This window comes from Sarcophilus harrisii, chromosome 2, assembly GCF_902635505.1.
Source record: "Sarcophilus harrisii chromosome 2, mSarHar1.11, whole genome shotgun sequence".
In the NCBI taxonomy this organism is placed as follows: Eukaryota; Metazoa; Chordata; class Mammalia; order Dasyuromorphia; family Dasyuridae; genus Sarcophilus; species Sarcophilus harrisii.
The window spans coordinates 593,731,946-593,753,135 of record NC_045427.1 but is presented as its reverse complement, the minus strand read 5'-3'; the positions used below and the strand labels follow the sequence as shown (position 1 = coordinate 593,753,135).

At 39.1% G+C, this 21,190-nt stretch overlaps 1 protein-coding gene across 2 annotated transcripts in view; it reads left to right on the top strand.

Annotated features, from left to right (window-relative positions):
* The window catches only part of GLUD1 (glutamate dehydrogenase 1), a 32,075-nt gene extending 19,237 nt beyond the window's left edge, over positions 1–12,838 (top strand). For both annotated transcript variants that reach the window (XM_012539873.3, XM_031956258.1), the window contains exons 6-13: positions 4,430–4,609; positions 5,931–6,068; positions 6,324–6,461; positions 6,922–7,002; positions 7,635–7,758; positions 8,545–8,636; positions 10,519–10,581; positions 11,274–12,838. In XM_012539873.3, the coding sequence (XP_012395327.3) occupies positions 4,430–4,609; positions 5,931–6,068; positions 6,324–6,461; positions 6,922–7,002; positions 7,635–7,758; positions 8,545–8,636; positions 10,519–10,581; positions 11,274–11,393 (936 nt within the window). In that variant the 3' untranslated portion in view covers positions 11,394–12,838. The remainder of the gene's footprint in view (positions 1–4,429; positions 4,610–5,930; positions 6,069–6,323; positions 6,462–6,921; positions 7,003–7,634; positions 7,759–8,544; positions 8,637–10,518; positions 10,582–11,273) is intronic.
* The last annotated feature ends 8,352 nt before the right edge of the window (positions 12,839–21,190 follow it).

The window sequence follows — 21,190 nt, the reverse complement described above, 5'->3', positions numbered from 1 at the left end:
AAGTCAAAATCATTTTTTGGTGATGATTTCTTGCAAAGTCCTTAAATAATGCCTTCTGATTCTTTTTAAGAAAGTATTCATGTTGTTCAGCTTTAAATCTTCTCAGTGGTTTGCAGGCTTTTGTCTCATTTCTTTATACTGGATCAATTTTCCAAAAATTTTTCATAGTTTGCTTTCCCCTTCCTCCACCAATTATTTATCTATCTGCATTTTGTCAGAAGGACTTGGAGGATACATTACAGTGGTGGCAGCAAAGGTACTGAGAGGTACTGACTGCCTGCCTGTAGCACCACAGTTCCTTGTTATTAGAAATGGCACAAATCATACTGGAGCTCTGAAGCTTTGTGGGAAACTTCAAATGCCAGGTTGATGGATGCATACATTTGCAAGGGGAGAATTTTAAATCTGAGAAGCCTGTAACATCAGCCTAGGATAGCCTAGGATAGGAATCGATGATAAGGACCAGGCCAGGGCAAGATACAGAAAACATGGGAAAGCAGCTGCTTCTCTGCTCCTCCCAAAAGCTCTTTCCTCTGCCCTTCCTAAGGCACCTCTCTGTTCTCATGCTCCCTCTTCCCAAACAACCTTCCTAGAGATTGTCGCTGCCAGCTTAGACAAGACTTTGGTACTCTCAGCACATACAACAAAGGAAGGCTTGGGCGCAGTCAGCCAAGTTTGGGTACTTGTAAGGTTCTTTTGTTGAAATAACATGAAAAAGAAATTAGGCCCTCAGGCAAGAATGCTATGCTTTTAATGACTAATTGCCACTCATGAAGCCCTAGCAGACTCTTGCAGCACGCATGGAGGCAGATTATGTGGGTTGGACCCTCATGGCATTGGTGGGGGAGGGGTCTGAACCGTCCTGGCCCCCACTCAGCTACTGCACTTGCAAGTTGGCATCACAGGTGGTATGCTGCTCCACACTTTTAAAGAGAGGCTCTTAATTATTCATGAAAGAAAGCTGTGGGAAAACTAATTCCATAAATCTCTGCTTTTATACAGTCATTTTGCCTGTTTGGATTTACTCTAGAAACCACTTTTTAAATCACTTCCTGTGCTTTACCACCCACATTGTAGTTGGAACTTTGCCGTTAGTGAATGAAGGCAGACTGTTAAGTTACCAAAAGGTACTGCATTCTCTGACCCAAAGGACTTAAAAAAAACAGAAAAACAAGTTAGGTTCTTCCCACTGCAGTAGGAATATTAATTTCTTATGTCATGTCTATTTGAACACCAACTTTGCTCATCTTTTGATGTCAGATCTTGAGTGTTTGTGGGTGATTGTTGATCTGAGAGCAGAGCTCTGGCTCCTTGAGGAAAAAAAAGAAATGGGAACTCCAAATACCTGTGTATAAGGGCCAAGAGATGTCGATTCTAGTCTCACCACTAATTCTATGAGCTAGAATTTCTTGGGAATCCCCCAGCATCTTAGTAATGAGAGACCCTCACTGAAGGAGAACCCTCCTAAAGTGGTCTCCTGCTTTGGGATGACTGGCTGATAACTGACATCACCCTCTCACTTCTGCTTAGTATTCTCACTTCTGCCCTTGGCTGTGAACAGAACAAGTTGCCTTCTTTTTCATAGATCAGTCCCCTTGGACATCTCAGACAGGCTGCTCTGCAGGCCATATCAACTGGCTGAAACCAGAGCTAATGACCTCTCCTCCAGAACCTGCCCACCTGCCCCTTATTTCTGTGGAGGCTCCTGCAGGCCTGGGAGCCCCGGGTCATCCTTCTCTTCATTCTCATTCTCCTTCACTCTTTACATCATCTGCACTGTCTTGGGTGTGTCCCTCTTATTCAACTACTCCCTTATTCATCATGACTGTTTGGGCCCCTTCTTCCTCACTCCCTAAGTGCTGGTCTAACCATTTCACTCTCTGCTCTAGCTCTAGAGCTAAATTTTCTATTCCAGAAGGGTCCATCACTTGGGCCTACCTGTCTAGCATTATCATACATACCTTCCCTTCCTCCATTTTATAGCCTTTCTTCCTGTTCCTTGTTTTTCATTTTTCATTGCAAAATGAAGGACATGTCTACTTTTCATTCAAAAGTTTCAGGACACATTGAGCAGTTGGTGGATGATTTTCAAGTTTTCTGGAACAAATGTTTTGAATTATGTCACATATTCTTGTCCTTTATCTCCCATGCCTCCCTCCCTTCTCTGTGAATCATCAAGTTCTGTCAAGTGCCCTGAGACTATTCCTTATTGCTAAAGGCATTAGTGAATATGAAAGTACTCTGACAATTCAGAAATGTTGTACAAGTGTGCATCGCTTTGTTATAGCTTGATGTAATGGAAAATCTTGTGTTTAAAAAAAATGCTCTTCTCCCCCCCCTCCCCTATTTCATTTCTGGAAATCCTGTGATGAGTTCCTAACTCTGCAAACAGTAAAGCAACCCACCAGTTGCTATGGAGGAAAAAATCGTGTCCTCATCAGGGGGTGAAAAGGAAGTCAAACTTTACTTTCAGATGGCTGTGGGTGACTGCCAAGTTTAGTAACAAGCCATGGAGATTAGTAATGGCAAAGATCTCAAACTTGAATGAGCTGCTACAGGAAAATAAAGGTTTTTCTTCAATCTGAGATTTACTGGAAAATGTTAATAGCTTTAATCCAATGTAAATTAGTACTTTGGTGTAATGAATTAGATATTTTGATCACTATGCCCAAAGGGCCATAAAACCGGGCATATCCTTTGACTCAGCAGCGCCACTACTGGGTCTGTATCCCAAGGAAATCATAAAGGAGGGGAAAAGATCCACATGTGCAAAAATGTTTGTAGCCACTCTTTTTGTGGTAGCAAAGTATTAGATTGTGGTATATGAAGGTAATGGAATATTATTCTATTAAAAATGATGAACAAGCTGATTATAGAAAGGCCTGGAAAGATTTACATGAATTGATGCTGAGCGAAACAAGCAGAATCAGGAATATATTGCCATTACACACAGTAAAGGCAAGAATGTTCGATCATCAACTATGAATGACTTGGTTCTTAGCAGTAGCAGTTCAGTGATCCAAAGCAATCCTAATAAATTTTGGATAGAAAAAAACACCTGCATCCAGAAAAACTGAATATAAATCAACACATGCTATTTTCAATTCTTTTTTGTTGTTTTTTTTTCTCCCTTAGTTTTTCCCTTTTGTTCTCATTCATAAAGTATTTTTAAAAAAAATAAAATTAAAAAAACAACAAAACCCTTTTCTTGATCTAACAGCTGGTCAAACCATCTTCATAATTTTTAATATTACTCGTTCAAAAACCTAGAAAAAGCCAATAACCCTGTCTCCGTGAAGGGCATGACCTTCATTTCTTGCTGACTTCCAGCCCCCACCACTGAACTGTTGATTTTTTCCATCATTACCAGCCATCTCTTTGTTGCATTTCAAATATGATCTTTTCTCAAACCCATTCTTCTTGACCTTTGTGTGGCATTTAGCATTGGTGACCACTCTGTCCTTTATCTAAAACATTCCCCGGGTTCCTTCCTGAATCATCATCATATCACACTGTTTAATTGGGTGGACCCACTCTTTTAGTAATCTCATAACTTCCATGGCTTCACTGAATCCTAAGTAGTTGGTTCCTAGATCTCTAGATCTGGATTCTCTCCCAAGCAGTAATCACACATCACTAATTGCCTAGTGGTGATTTTTCATCCTTCATACTCCCAAATATGTCACATGCAAAACCAGAGCTCATTTTGTTATCTGTGCATCTTCCAGAACCCACAGTTCTTCAGGTCACCCAGGTTCCATTAACTTGGGCTCTTTCTAAACTTCACTTGCTCTCATCACATAACACATCACTTGTCAATTTTGATCTTGTCATTTCTCCTCTAACCACCATTGGTGTGTAATTCAGGCTCTCTCATCACCTAATGATTTTAGACTATTTTAATTGCCTCCTAATTTGTCTATTTGCTTAAAAACTGTTTTCTACAGCCCATCCTTGCCAAAATGTTATTCTGAATGCCCTCATCTGACCTATCATTCCTCCACTCCTGTGACTCCCAGCCTACCTTTCTTGATATATTACAGAATGCTCCTCCTTTCCTTAACTCTGGTCTGGTCAAGCTGGCTATCTTGCTGTTTGCTACACATGATGACTTGCATTTCCCAGATATCCTTCCCTCTGAATAAGGGATCCCCTTCACTTAGAAAGTACCCCCTCCTGCTTACCTCCTTTCAATAGTACCTAGTTTCCTTAAAGCTCAGCTCAAATGCATTTTCCTACATGAGGCCTTTTATGATTTTCAGGCTCTTTAAAACATGTCTTTTATTCCTGTATTCATTTTGTCCTCCTCTTAGAATTCCTTAAAAGGCTACTGTTTCTTTTGTCTTTGTATTCCCAGCACTTGTATCTAGGTGCTTAATAATTGCTTGTTGATTGATACTTGTGAAATTAAGCCTTGATTTTCTTATAGGATATTAACGCACATGCGTGTGTCACTGGTAAACCTATCAGTCAAGGTGGTATCCATGGGCGTATCTCTGCCACTGGTCGTGGTGTCTTCCATGGAATTGAAAATTTCATCAATGAAGCTTCTTATATGAGCCTTTTGGGAATGACTCCAGGATTTGGAGATAAAACATTTGTTGTTCAGGTAATTGTTTTTCTTTCCCTTAAAGTTAAATGAAAATTGGAAATTGTTTAAAAATGTTTTCACAAATTTTACTTTTCATGCAAAGTAGAAAGTACCACAAAATTTTGTCATATAAAATAATTCAACTGGGATTAAAGATTTATTTTGTTATACAACACTAGTTTTTATAACGCTAATGATTCTAATTCTAAGTTTTTTCATATTAACTGAGAAACCCAGTTCCTTTGTTGATGACTAGTTTAGATATCTTTGCAACTCTTGAACTGTTCCCATTCTTCTATTCCCTATACTTTAACTCAAAATTTGTATCCAGAAATAATAAGTACTTTTAAACAATATCTAATTACATTATGAAAATAGTGATAGATCTCCAACAGTATTTGTTTTTATTATAGCTTTTTATTGACAGAACATATGCATGGATAATTTTTCAACATTGACCCCTTGTAAATACTTCTGATCCAACTTTTCCCTTCCTTCCCTCCACCCCCTCCCCTAGATGGCAGTCAGTCTCACACATGTTAAAGTGTATCTTAAATACACCATATGTGTACATATTTATACAGTTCTCTTTCCAGCAGTACTTTTATTGGAGCATCAAGGGCATAATCATAACTCTGTTTCCCCTTTATTCAACCAGGGAATAATTGTTCTGTCTGTAATAATGAGGATAATATGGCCTAATAATTACAGTCTTCTTAATTCTTTAATAAGCAGAAAGATGCACCATATCCCATTTCTCATTTAGTGGAATTTAAAGTTATCTGGAATGACTTGCATGGAATTATGTATATGAGTTGATGTGAGTACTCTGGAAGACACCTGTAGCTCTTGCATTCAGATTTCACCCTCAGAAGCGGGGTTTTTAGTCTCTTAAAATGAGATACAGCCTTTGTCCTTAGGGAGGAACAACAATAGACATAAAGTAAGACCTAGGCTAGAAATCTGGCTCTTTCATGTACTTGTCATTTTATCTGTGCTCTCATCTGAATGAGGAGCTGAGGCTGATGATGCAGTTTCTTTGCAGGCCCCAAAGCGAGTACCTCACTCTTCCCTCAGAGTATTCAGGCTTTGTACTTTACAGTTACTTTTTAGGTAGGAGCCAAACCCAATAATGTCATCACTATTGACATTGTCATTTGAGAGGGAAGTACCTCTCGAGTACAAAAGGAGAAATGCACTCTCCAACAAGAAGTGAGTTTTATGGTATTAGATGAAAATACAGCAGATCTCCACTATGATGTGAGCTCTGATTCTGAGGTAAGGGCTGCATAAATGTCTGCATGTGTACATGCTGTTATGTGCTATTCTTTCCTCACAGGGATTTGGTAATGTAGGCCTTCATTCAATGAGATACCTACATCGTTTTGGTGCTAAGTGTGTTGGTGTTGGAGAACTTGATGGCAGCATATGGAATCAAGATGGCATTGACCCGAAGGAGCTGGAAGATTACAAATTGGTACGTCATCCTGGGGAATGATCTGTTGTGTCTCTGAAAGATTTTTCTATCTCCATGTACATTTGCCATGGTAACTTTCACAGGGCTTAATTTTATATATAATGCCCTTCACAGGAGCTTACTACTTATAAAAAAAGGCTCAAACATTTATCATTTTATGTAGATTCTTTTGTTATTGGGGTGAACGGTGGGCCCTTTAAGTTAATTTCTGCGTGGAAGAATTCTAATGCAACCGCTCATTCTATTTTTCAACAGCAACATGGAACAATTGTTGGCTTCCCCAAGGCAAAGCCCTATGAAGGAAGTATTTTGGAAGCAGAGTGTGACATACTTATCCCTGCTGCCAGTGAGAAGCAGTTGACTAAATCCAATGCATCCAAAATCAAAGCAAAGGTGAGACTGTCCATAGAAAGCTTCAGTTGTATCCCATTCCCCACCCCAGCCCGTTTTTTCAGCGCTAGGGGAATAATGCATTCTGCTGCCTGTTGTCAGGTTCACTTGATTTATGATTCATTTGGTTAAGCTGCTTTTTTTCTTCATGTTTTTTGCTATAAAGAAAATAGCTATGGATTAGAGTGGAAAAGGATATTTGTAAATTGATGCTATAAAAACAAGACATGAAAGATAACATTTGGACTTTCTCAAAATAAAGCATTGTATGAATGGCTCTCTTAATACTTTTATTAAGGGTCTTATTAGAACGATAGGAATACTGAAGGGAGCCTTGCAAGAGGCAATCTTGAACACCCTATTATTACTGTTTAATCATTTGAAAGAATTGTACCAGCTAAATAAAGTTCTCACTTTGATAGAATGTTTTTGTATGACAATTGCTCCATGATTCTGTTTCTAGATCATTGCTGAAGGTGCCAATGGACCCACAACCCCAGAGGCTGACAAGATTTTCCTGGAGAGGAATGTCCTGGTTATACCTGTAAGTTGTGGTCATTGTCACCATTCTCCTAATAGATTCCAGCACTTGGTAGTCAGGTAGTAGAATTGTCATGTCTATCAAGAACAGGAGGAGGATTCACAAAGTTAGCAGGATTATGATTGGCACAAACTTTGAACTTATAAAACTCTGGGTTTATTAGAAACAGTCATGGGTTATTAAGGGAGGTTCTCACCATTTCGTCAGCTATAAAACAAAGGAGCTCAAAGACCGACTAGAGGATCCCTGAGGGCCAGACACCCTCAAAGGGAATACCATTACTTCCATGCTCAGAACCAGGATCCTAGAAGAAACTCTAAACTGGTTCTCTGCTGCTGGGGAAAGAAGCTACATGTTATAGCAAAGCCTTCAGCTTTCCACCCAAAGGCTAGAAAACATTCACATCTGCCTTCTGGTGGAGAAAGGCTTGTCAGGGTGCGCGCTGTCAGATTTTGTGGGTGTGAGGTGGAGAACTTGTGCAACCGAAAATTTAAAACCTACTTACAAAGGGTGGTAGATCTGTCCCCATCACAGTGAAGTTCATGTTCATTATGAGTGTGTGTGTGTGTGTGTGTGTGTGTGTGTGTGTGCGCGCGCGTGTACACAGATGAATCGCTGTTGTGTTTTATGCCTAGGATCTCTTCTTGAATGCTGGAGGTGTGACGGTGTCTTACTTTGAATGGCTAAAAAATCTCAACCATGTCAGCTATGGCCGCCTGACGTTCAAATATGAAAGGGATTCTAACTACCACCTGCTCAGTAAGTGCTGAGGAGTCTTGGGGCTAATTATCATTAGAACTCCAGTTGAGTTTCATGCTTTTCATACTTTTCTAAAAGCTGGGGAAGTTTAGTTTGAGAAAAACTTGATGTGACCAGTGAGGGAAAAGACTAGAGAGGTGATATCAAGTACATGATACCAGGCTGTGGAGAGCCCTACCTGAGCAACATATGGCACCCAGCTGTAGTTCAAGGTCACACCCTAAGAATAAAGTGGCACCACCAGTTTGGGGGACAAAACTGGGCTGCTGGCTTTGGCCTTTTCTTTGCTCATTTTTGGGCAACCCCTTCTGCCAAGGGCCTTTGAAGTTTCATAGAAAGTTAAACTTTGGAGTTAGGCTGAAGTGTGAGACTAGCTCTCCATTTGAACTTCATTGAAAAGCAGCTTTGGCCCTGAAGATGGGAGAGAATTTTCAGTCACTTTGTCACAGCTGAAGTTTGGATACAAATTTTTTAACCCATTCCCAGAGACCCTTCCTATTTGGCATTTTCATTTTAACAAATTGCGCTTGCCAAATTAATTATTATATTATACCAATATGTATTATGGAAACAAAATGGTAATGTTAAGTTTACATTTGAATAGAAACTTTAACAAAATGTTAAGTCTCCTTTCTTAGATTCCACAGTATTAATGGGATAGATGGATCATTTAAAAATTCTGTATTTTAGAACTTTGAGTTTCCATATTGATTTTTAATTATGTCATTGTGTCTTTTCTCCTGTTTCTCTTATTCCTTTTTGACTTCTCTTTCCCCCCACCCACAGTGTCTGTTCAAGAAAGTTTAGAAAGAAAGTTTGGCAAGCATGGTGGCGCTATTCCAGTTGTACCCACAGCAGAATTCCAGGACAGGATATCGGTGAGTAACTAATGGGATCCTCTTTTTTGCATTGTTTGTTCTGGATATTCAGGCTCAGTGAACTGTACTTGATATCAAGTTTTAAATTCTAGGTTAATTAAGGTGACAATAGTTTTCAATAGTTCTCTCTGTTCTCAATGTGGAGTGGCCCCTTTAGTTGCATATGAAGACATATGCACAAACAAAATAGATTGCATTGTTAACTTGTCAAAATGAAAACTTGTATCTAACATCTACTTTTTATCAGCTAAATATTTAACAGTCTTTGTACATATGTTAGAATAGGGACTAAATTAAAGTTCCCTTCATCTATGCAGGCTGTCACCTTCTTTGCCCTTTCTAGTATTAGAGTTGCCTAGAGCAAAGCTTCTATGGGGCTGCATAACTAAATGTGGAGGTCACAAAAAACTTTCACAACAGTTAAAAAGGCTCTGAAAGCAATGACAAAAAATCAAATAAATGCCTAATGAATTCCATATATTTCTGGCAGTGCTTGCCTATGCATCATGCAACTTTACTGCAGACTTAGTTCTGAACACACAATTTGTGTACTGTGCAGACAGAAACACTGCCAGAAACAGCTCCCATGAAATTTTCTTAGTTGAAGGGATATCCTGAGTGGGGAAAGTTTAGGTAGCCTGACATAGAGCAGTGAGATGAAGTGGCTTGTGCAGGGGGGCCACACTTGGGTTTGAGAACCAAGACAGACCAACTCATTCAACTTTTCAACTCTGCCTCCGGACACACGGCCATTATTAAAGTCAGAAACAATATTTGCACAATTTATCATCTCAATCTACTTAAATCTTTATGGTAATTGGCACTGGTGTATATTATTAAAACTTGAGAATTAAAAAGGATCTGCTTTCTTTTTAACCTCCACACACTATAAATATAAATCTGTTCTAGAACTTTTTTTTCCTGGATAAAATAATTGGTCATAATTTGACCTTTGGTGATATGAGATCCATGAGCAGAACATTTTGCTTCATTCTCCTAAAATGGTTAGACCATCTGACTATAAAAAAGGAACCTCAAGTCTAATAACAGAGGCCAAGTGGTAGAGTGACTTTGGGGTCATGAGACATTGGGACCAGTCTTCCTTCTTCCCCTCACCAACAGAGTCAGCAAGTCTGCTCGTGAACCTCAGCTTCCTCACCAATGAAATGAGGCTGTTGCCTTCTTTCTATAATTTAGAGGGTCACTGAAGAGCTGAGGATGAATGTGAAAATTCCTTGTAAGCCATTAAGGTTGAATGGCGTATTCCTTCCATGTCCTTTCTTTCCCTTGGTAGACAGGCCTGAGACTAAGAGCAGGCTGGCATGTCCAAGGCTGTGGTTGGGATCTCTCCAGGGCTGCTGTCCTGATCACTTGGCAAAGCATGTCCAGGTCAAGCAGTAAAAGATGCTTTCATTCCACTTGTGCTTCTCTTCAGTGATGGCCCCATCTAAAGGGACATTTGTGACCTAATATGATAGCATATATGTCCCAGCTCCTCTGTAATGTGGTTTTCTTAGGGACCATTTTAGACAGTTGTGGAGATGAAAGCTTTCTTCCAGCAACAGGAAGCATCTTCTAAAAACCATTTTAATGTTTAAAGAAAAATCCCCTCAACTTTTGCAGAAATACTTGTGAGTGCCCAAATTTCAGTCTATGACAATATTTTCCTTACTTTCCCCCCATAAACATATTTATTTTTATCAAAAACTTGTTTTACAATAATAGTTTTTAAATGATAGATACTCATAATCAAGGGCTGGGTTGTACAGTTAATTGTTCTGGTATACTTACAAGTGAACAGTTTGATTCCTAGTTGGTGTAGGGAAGCAAAGGGGGTAGCAAAAAGCATTGTTTTGTTTAACTTTATTCTCTGGCCTTGTAGGGAGCATCTGAGAAGGACATTGTACACTCCGGCTTAGCATATACTATGGAACGTTCTGCCCGGGTATGTATTCAGAAACATACTGCTGTGTTTTCTGCCAGCCATCTCAAGTATAGCTCAGAAGTGTGTTGTCACTTCTCTTGAACTTTCATAATATCACCTTTATTTTCTAAGTGTACTGGTCCTATAGATTTGTCTTTTACTGTGAAGAGTCAGTCTTGGGCATGTGTACACACACACACATACACACACACACACAGTCTTGTTTAAAATTTGTGTGCCTTTAAATCCTATAGTTCCTAGCCCTGAAATATTGGTGTTATTCAGAACATCTCAAAGTCTAGTTTTCATAGAATATATTTACTGGCTTAGGGCAACTCTGTAATGCAATTAGATAGTGCTGGGCCTGGAGTCGGGAAAACTCAGCTTCCTGAATTTAAATCTGAGCTCAGACACTTTGTTGTCTGCCTTAGTTTCCTCTTCTGAAATACATGGTACAGTATCTCTGCCCAAAAACCCCTAGATGGAATCACTAAGAATTAAGACAGGATTGAATAATGACTTAATCACATTATTAGTAGATAAACATGTTAGAAAAGATGTAATGATTTTTTTCTTACCTCAATAAATATAGAGTGGGATTTTGTGAAGATACTGTGTCATTAGACATCCAGGTGTATATCCTATTTACTAATGATGAGTGCTTTTTAAGAGTGAATGTTAATTTTTGACACATTTTCCACTCTACATTTCAGCAAATTATGCGCACTGCCATGAAGTATAACCTGGGGCTGGACTTGAGAACTGCCGCTTATGTCAATGCAATCGAGAAAATCTTCAAAGTGTATAATGAAGCTGGTTTGACCATCACATAAGCGAGCCAGCCTGGCCGGCTCTGTGGCTTTCTCTCTTCACCCATCTCTTGTTCTACACCCTCTTCCAGCCTATCACAAGTTTACATGTAACCACAGGAATACCTTTTCCCTCATGATTTATTGTAGTAGACACTTCCCAACCAGTTTCAGTCCAAATTAGTCTTTAATTTCTTTAAAAAAAAAAAACAAAAAAAAACAAAAAAAAAAAACCTCAGACTAGGTATATGCAGACTCACGGGTCTAACAATAACTAGTTTGCTCAGTTGAGGGCCATCTGGTGTATTTTGCTGCTTAGTAAAATGCCTTCTCCATATGGGCCTCCAGCCTCACTCCTGGGGCTGCCTCCCCACCTCAGGAGTGGCTTCCGACAGCAGGTGAGCGCTTAGCTCCTTTGCTCTACTTGCTCATTGCAGTTTTGGTGAATGCTATAATCTGCTTGAGACTTTCCAGAGGGCCTTATCATGACTAGCATTAAGAGTGGCTGTCCTGCAGGAAGTTTAGATTTGTTACTTTACATCAGCAAAATAATACCTCCATTTGACTTGTTGCAGAATTAGAGGCTGTTTCTCTTTAGTCAACGTTTTCTTCCCTTTTTATGGAAAAAACCATGCTGCTGTAATAGACTTGCCTTTAATCATTTATCAAACTTAACCTTGACTCAAGCAGTGAGATGCCTATAAATGTGGATGAAAGAAGCTAGTATTTTTATAACCTGAAAAGAACAGTATCATTTATAGTTTATCAACTGTGTACAGTTATCCAACAGAAATTAAAATCCAGTTCACAATAGTCAAATTCTCCTCTTTATAACTTGACCAGTGACTGGGGCTTGTTTTTCTTTTAACATTTAAAAATATTCTGAACTTTGCTAAATATAATGCTGACATAGTCCAACGAATTTAGTAACACTCTTAATCATAATAAAAATTGAGTGGGGTTTTTTGGTTTTGCTTTGACATATGATCAGATTATTAGGTATTGTGCTGCTTCATTGAAAAATGAATCAGAATATGAAGTCTAACCAGAAACAGCTCTGGCCCTGTCATTTGGACCCTAGCTGGTGGCTTATAAATTTATTGGTCAACAACTTGGTCTCTGGAAGTCTTTGTATTTTCTCTTTATTTAGAGACCTCACATTCTGAATATAATCAAGCCTAACAAAGTGGCCCTTGACACAAAATTGGATCAAATCTGGTGGTTTTGTTTTATTTTGGACAAGTTTGCTTCTTTGGGGTTATTTGGGGAAGGTCTTTTGTCTAGAGTCCCAATGAAGTGGTGCCAGATATTATTTATATAGTGAAAGAATTCTCTGTCTCCCCCCTTTTTTTAACAAAAAAGAAAAAAATCACAGAAATTTCATGGTTTTTTTTCCTAACTACTTTGTAACTGTATGACTTAACAGGTTGATAAAAGCAATTATTAAAAGTTCATCTTTTTCAAACCTATTCTTTTCCGTGTTGGTTTTTGGTTTTGGGTTTTTTTTTTTGTAATTTTATATCTAATTATATTTCAGTAATTTCAGATAATGTATTTTCACTCTGCCCAACTCAGGGTTGGTGAGGCCCTACTTGGAATCTTGTTGTGAAAAAGGCCCAGGGTCTTGGTCTTCCCTGCCCCCCCACAAGCTATTTCCTTTCCCCAACATGCACATCTCCCCAATCTTATTAATTTCTTTCCTCAATGATTAGCATAGTTGACTCCTTCATGCCTTCCCATCCCAACAATTCTGAAATCCTGGCTGTCATTGGACAAATTCTGTTCCTGGTCCCTACAGCATCCCATTTTCTACCCAACCCTTGCATTCTCTGGAATTCTTATCTTGTCATGCTTCAGCTGCCTCCTCCTGGAGCTTCCATGTCAAAGGGCTCAGACCAGCTATCCTTCCTCCAGATTGCTTCTCCTTCCATATCAACTCTCCTGTATTATGTTGTCTTCCCACATTTGATACTGAGAATAGGGCTTGTCTTTCTGCTGGGTCTGGCACACATGAGGTATAAAATGCTTGGCCATTATTTCCAGTCACTGATAGTGGTGAGGACATTATGTTCCTTACCTTGCTTTCGTTATCTCAGTACCCCCTCTGTTACCTTTCCTCTTAGATTGATTCAATCCGTATATGTCACCCAGCCAAGATTCTAGTGTCATACTAACAGTTACCTTTATCGTGCAATTAATAAATAATATTTCATATTTTCAATAATAGCATTTTAAATACATTGGAACTACAGTTGGAATTGGACACAACTTAAAAGTAACTACATATCTGCCATTTAAAGAAGTAGGCCTGTGACCAAAGATATATCAAATTATTTTGATATATACCAAAATTATATTGAATTTGCAGATTTTCAAGACTTTCATCGAACCTGAACTTAATAGAAAATGTAATACATAAGAGTCAATATCAAAAATTTCTAGAACTCGATATAGGACAAAATTCTTTTTTTACATGAGAAATATGTAACAAAGATTTGACATCAACAGGGTTTGTCAAAAAAGATCGACAGAGTTGAGGTAATTATACAAATGAGTTGCACAAGAAGAATAGACAAGAATTGGAGGGGAGAAGGGTTCGTAGTTTTGAAAACCTTAATTCACTCATCAGCAATGGGTTCAATAAGGAAGTAACACTCTATGAAGGGTATAGCAAAATATGTAATTAAAACTGTATGAAGAAATAAGAGCAAAGGGGGATGGGTAGAGGGGGAAGCAAAGGGTGAGGGAAGACTAGGGAGAAATTCATAGGTGGGGAGAACTTAAGTGATGGCAGGGCAAGTTAGGAACAGAAAGCATTAAAGCAAAGGGTTAAGAATGTGTGTGTATATATATTAACATTAATTTTATAGGAGTGGGAGAGGGAAGAAACTGGAAACAAGAATAAAAAAGGTATGCAGGAGGGAACCAAATAATTTACAAGGAAGTAGAGAAAAGGTGGACACTTGAGAATGATTCCTTTAACTAATACATAAGACTTTATTGAACAGATCATATGCCATATTTTGAATTCCCCTCCCCCCCCACTTGTTGTGTTCCCCCCCCCCAGACAATGTTCTCTCGTTTTAATTTTGTTTAGTATTCCTCTTTTTTTTTAACTTGAAAAGGGGGAGAAACTCACAAAACCGTGATGAGGGGTATACTACAAATTTAATCAATGTAACATATTAACATAACAATGATAATATCAATTAAGTCCTCACTGCAACAAAGCAATCCTTGGCACCCCCTGCCTCCATCCCATCAATCTTCATCTTTCTCAGATGGCTTCATCATCTCCACCCCCACCTCACTTAGTGAGACATCCCTTCTCTGTGGCAAGATAAATCTCTCTAAAAGCCCAAATGATCCCATTCCATGATCCCATCTCAGATTGTTCCTTGTATCATTCTGTTTCCCCACTAATCTCCCATTCCTCTACTGGTTCAGCCCTAACTTCTGTCCTGCCTCCGGCATCTCCACTTGTCCTTTGGACATTTTAAAGTGGATGTCCTACAGAAACTCGACTGTCCAAAACTGAGTTCATCTTTTTTTCAAATCTACCTCCCATATTATTGTAGTGTGATATATATCACCCTTCTTCCACTCATCCTGGGCCACAACTTAATTGTTTTCCTTGACTCCTTTTTCTCAAACCCCACATCTAAGCAATTGCCAAAGCTTGTAGATTTTGCTTTCATGGTCATTGTTTATACTTCATTTTCAAAAGGGGCCAATGACATCATGGGGTGATGACTTAGACATAAATTGGATTTAAGCAAAGTCAGAGTTGCACAAAATTGTCTACTTGACTTCCAGTCCATGGCTGGCAGGACAAAAATCAAGATGACTGATGGTTGCCTGGTTGCAGTTGATGGCCTTGACTTCTTTGATGAATGACTAAGCTCTCAGCAGTCCCAAGCACCTGCTGCAACCATCTTTATGACTTTTGGAGCACATTGTTCTCATCCACACCTCCCCTCCTAAAAGTGCTCACAAGCCCTCATCATATCATACCTGGACCATTGTAATATTATTCTTCCTCTCCCCCTCCCCACTCCAGTCTATCCCCAACTCAACAATCTAAGTGATCTCAATCCCCCCACCTTTCCCACATTCAATAAATTCCAATGGTTCCCTATCATTTCCAGGATAAAATAAAAACTTGGCTTCCAAAGCCCTTCATGCCCTGGGGCCCTTCTACATTTCAGTCTTACATACCACCTGTTCTCCCCATGTAATGCAGTAATGCTTCTTTGCTGTTTTTGCACAAGATGCTTCATCTCCCAACTTGGGGCATTTTTGCTTTCTTCCCTGCCTGGAACTCTCCATCCTTGTCTCTGCTTCCTGGTTCCTTCAAGTCCAGCTAAAATTCCAATTTCTACAAGAAACTCTCCTGATCTCCCTTAAAAGTCTTCCCCATGAGAGTACCTCTAATTTAGCCTTATTTATCTTTGTGATGAGGTTTTCAATGTTGGGTGTGGTTAGCAGAGGAATTGATAAAAAAAATTGATCCCTGAGACAGGCAGGCAGAAGGCACTGGTAGAAATCAGTTTAGTTCCATGGTCCTACATTTGGGGAAGTGGATCAGTCAGAAATCCAAGTTGTCAAACCCACAAGACCCACCCACTGTAGGAGTCTCACCTTGCCATGTCCTGTCAGAAATCCCAGACATGTCCCTAAGAGTAAATTTTCTCTATGAAATATTTGGGCCACCCCACGGTTGTGCCTTCTTTGGGGTCAGTCCTCCACGGCACTCTGCCTCATGGTATCTTTCCCCTTCCCTTTCCCCTTCTCCCATGCCATGTGGCATCTCCCCTAACTCCACCATGCTTCCTAACCCCACTTCTTTCAGCTAACTCTTTTGGGGTGCTATGTCCCTTTCAGGATTTAGTCCACCAGCTAAGGACATGCCCCAGCCTCATGGGTTGCTTCCTTTCTCCTGGGTAATTGTGAGTTCCACTGAAGAACTTGTCTTTCATACACTTTCCCACTCTACTCTATATTTACCGATTCTGATGTTTCTTTTATCCTTTCATAAACTCTTCCCTAAATAAGTCTCCCTTTTGCCAAAGAGAAGGGCCATTGTGAACCCTTCACATGACTGAACCCCAACTTTGGTAACTATCATCATTTGGTGTCTACCTCAGCTGCTCCCTGTAGCCAAAGAATTGTCTTTTTTTCCCTTTTTATATCTTCAGCTCTTAATAAATGCTACTTGATTTTTAATTAAGCCTAAGAACCTTCATTTAGAACCCATATAAACTATTTCACTCTGCTGTTTTTTATTTATTAAAAGGGTCACACTCTTTTAAAAGACTATTAGAAATTCATGGTCTTATTATATTCTTTCTCCCCCCCCCCTTTTTTTTTTGTCAAGTAGTTTACTACCGTCCCATTTAATTTTACTATGCAACACTAATATTTCTTTTTGGAGAATGATAATGTCATGGAGTTTTGGTCATTTTTCCAAAGAGAATTGGAGTCTTTTTCTCCTAGCCATATCAACCACGTAAGAACAAATTTAGTCATGACTGTACAATCATTTTAAAAACTGCTCCAACTTCTCTTACAATGTTTGAGAAAGAAAACACCATAATGGCTTTTGAGGCAACAGTGTATATATACTCTGCAATGGTGCATGTTTATGAATCATGACAATGCAGGTGGACAGAAAGCTTCCGTGCTGGATGAACTAAATTATTGGTGGTCAAAGGGGATAAATGACATGGGATAGAAGTGGGAAGTTGAGAGGGTTAGAGGAATAGATAAGTCTTAGCGAGTAAATAAAAAGCAGTGAATACCGGTAGAAGTTTGGGGTTCCAGTGATACAGGATATTTTCAGAAATTATAGCCCACTTTTTTCTTTGAAATATTACAATTTTGACAATACATTGTCACATCTCCAAGCACATGGGAATGTATGCACTGCACTGTTTTATATAGCCTTTTGACCATAGTTCCAAATTGCTTTCCAGAATGATTGGATCAGGGCACAAGTCCTCCCACAATATATTAGTGTCGCAGTTCTCCCACATCCCCTCCAACATTTTTGATTGGCAGCCTGCCACCTGGTTTCCTGACCCTCCCTCTTCAGTTTGCACCTTTGCAATCCTCAAGACCTCTATGAAAGATTTGCATATGTTGAAAATTTTTGCTAAATTCTCTTCAGGACTAAGTCCATTATGAGGTACTCTTTTTCTCTCCCTCATAATACTCCCTCTAAGCACCATTCTCTTTATTCTAACTAATTTTGGTCAGTCCAACCTGCCAGACAATGGATTTCTCCCACTTATATGGGTTATTTCCTTTCTCTTGGTTAATTGTGAATTCCCCAGGGAGAACTTGTCTTTTTCCTTTTCTAACTATATGCTCTCCAACTCTATTTCATATTTACCATTCCTAATGTCTGTTATATCCCTTCATTTTGTCTGTAGCCCTTTCCCTATATATATCTACCTTTTGTCAAAGTGTGTGGTTCAGAAATGGTGAGGGTTAACCATGTAATAAAAAAGCTGGAGAGATCTCTACAAGCAAAGCAAAGTTTATTATACATTCTCGCAAGAAGGGAGTCCCACCTGTGGAGCAGACAATCAAAGGGAGGAAGCACCTCCTGGAGCAGGGTTAACACTTTTTAATCCCTAACACAAATACCCCTTCCCACCACTGACCTTCATCCTCATTGGCTGAGGATCTTACATTCTAAACGAGGGAACTACCCAAGAAATTGAACTTGACCCATAAGTGCATAGTTGCCCATATTTGACTGAAATAGGGAGGCGTGATGTCTTGGGAGGATAGCAGGAAGGGGACTTAGATATGCCCTTGGATCAATGCTCAAAGTCCTTCAGGCCTACTCAAACTCTGAAGTAGATGAAGCCTTACTCTTTTCACCACTCTCTTGAAAGATCTCACCTCATCTCGTTCAAAAGGGAATGGCCATTGTGAATTCGTCACATGACCGAACCCCAGTGTTTGATATCTAGCATCGTCTGGTATTCTGTATCACCCACATCATAAACTATTGATTTATTTTTTATCATTGACTTGGGTATAGCATGAATTATTTGTTTAGGTACTTTGATATGTTTGATTCACAATAGCCTACTTTGCAATAAAGAGCTGTAACATTTATTTGGTTTTGTAGTATTTAAATCTATGCTTTAAAAGAAAATCTAACAGGTAAAGTTATTTGTTAAACTGATCTTTTTTATTTAAAAAAAAAAAAAACAAATAAGTAGCTAGAATACAGTCAACTCAGCTGGTCTTTACTAATTACTTTGGCTTTAAACTACTTTGAGCAGGGTTTAACAATCTTAACCTTTACTCTTAGAAGCTGCAGCTGATTAAAAAAAAAAACTATTTAAATTTATTAGATTTAGAAATGGGAATGGGGAGGGAATAAACATTTAATTTGAACAGCTGAGTATCCTGAATTACCTTCAGCATTGGTAAGCATTGAGGTGGGTTCAGTATCAAAACAATGTAGACACCAAATGATGGCAGGCACTGAAGCTGGGGTTCGGTCATGTGGACAATTCACAGTGATCATTCTCTTTGGCAAAAGGTAGATTTATTTAGGGAAGAGATTACAGACAAAATGAAGGGATACAATAGACATTGGGAATGGTAAATATGTAATATAATGGGAGTGTATGAAAGACAAGTTCCTCAGTGGAACTTGCCATTTATCAGTAGAAAGGGAGCACCCCATGCTGTTGGGACAAGCCCTTAGCTGGTGGGCTTGTTCCATTTACACCTTAGCTGGTGGGCTAAATCCTGAAAGGGATGTAGCATCCCAGAAGAGTTAGTTAACTGTAAGGAGACATGGATTGGGAAGCATGGTGGAGTTAGGGGAGATATCGCATGGCATAGTTAGGGGAGATATCGCATGGCATGGGGGAAAGCGAAGGGGAAAGACACCACAGGGCAGAGTGCCATAATGACTGACCCAAAGGAGGCAGCAGCCATGGGATGGCCATAAGTAGATTTTATAAGAAAAATTTAACCTCAGGGACATGACTAGAATTTCCTACAGAGAAATTCAGCAAGGATTCAGCAAGGTAACACTGCTGGAGGACTCCTACAGAGGGTGGGTCTCAGGGGTTTGACAAAAGTTGGATTTCAGATTGGACCACTTCTTCATAGAGTGGGACCTTGGAGCTAAACTGATTTTTATCAGAGCCTTCTGCCTGCCTGTTTGCCCAGGGATTAATTTTTATCAATTCCTCTGCTAACTACACCTAAATTTGAAGACCTCACCATTCATGACTATAAACAAGAGCAAGCAACAGATCACAGAACTGACCAACAAAACTCCTGATGAGATTCCATGGCTCTGACTGTGCTCCCAAAGATACCCCAAAAAGATGCCCTACAGGGACACAATGGAGCATATTAGGTTACATTAGAGTTCTAATAGGAAAGCTCCAGGTTAGAAATGTCTAGTCTTCTGCATCCTGCCTCAGCGTATGGAATAAATTAAGGGCTGATTCTTAACTGTATCAGAATCAGAAGGGCTATAACTGATTAGCCATGAGGAAGACAGGCTTATCATTAAAAAAAAAAAAAAAAAAAAAAAAAAAAAAAAAAAAAGACCACAGGAGCAAAAGAGAACACTTAGAATAGCTAGCATTTATAAAGGGCTTTAAGGTTTGCAAAGTTTGAAATTTCATTTAATTCTCACAACATCTCTAAGAGGTAGGTGCTATTATTCCCATTTAATAGATGAGGAAACTGAGGCACAGAACCTTGCCCCAAATCACACAGTTAGTGAATATCTGAAGCAGGATTTGAATGCAGACCTTCATGATTCCTGTGGATGGCATTGCCTAAGAAGAATATTTCCTCTGACAATACAAGGGGTGAGCAGCAAAAAGGCAGTGCAATGTGGCTGTGGCTTTTAAGTCCCGAGACCTTGCTTCAAATTCAAGCTCTGCTGCAATTTTCTCACTTTTACCCCAGGCAAGGCTTAATAAAATCCTTTTTCTTTCAAAGTGACTTTGGGAGGACATGTAAAAATTCCAGAAATGTATTGCTGGAAATTTTTTTCTTGTCTTTAGACATATGAGAAAAGATTTGGGTTTTGGAACCTATCCACTCCCATTTAAGATAGGAGAGATGGGTGCATGGATTTTTGTTTGCTTTTTTGTTAAGGCTGAGGGAGGAGATCCACAGTTCCTTGACTCCTTAAAAAATGCTCTATACCTGTTAGAAAACACGTTATCAACCACCTCCTTGAGATAGCTATTTTGAAAAACAATCGTTTTGGTAAATCAATTGCATTTTATCTGTTTCACCTTGTACGTTGAACAAAAGGCTAATTTGGCAAGGGATTTTTAAATCTGTAAAAACAGGCATTTTTAGAAGGGATCAAGGCAAAAACAGTTGCATATCCCTTAAAAGGCTCCAAAGTTCTTTTCTTTGAGCCCTTGGCAAATAGCTATTGATAGAAAAAAAAACTGAGGATATTGTTCTGGATAAGGAAAGTCCTTCCTCTACAAAGTCATCTTCTGTTTTATCTGAGGCTTTTTAACAGAAATGGTCATTAACTTGCACAGCATCTCAAAAACAGGTATTCCCGCTCAAGCTAATTTAAAACTTTAAGAGATCCTGAAATCTTGGCAAGTCCCTGAACTGATTAATTGCTTAGAACTTGGGAATTTTTTTTGGAGAGGCTTACATAGAAATTAAGTTATAGAGGAGTATATGGAAAATCTGAAGAAATGGGAAATCCTTGAAATATTTGCTCATACTTTGTCATTTCTCATTCACAACCACAGGGACACAAACTTGCCCAGAGTCACATAGCTTCTAAGCAGGAA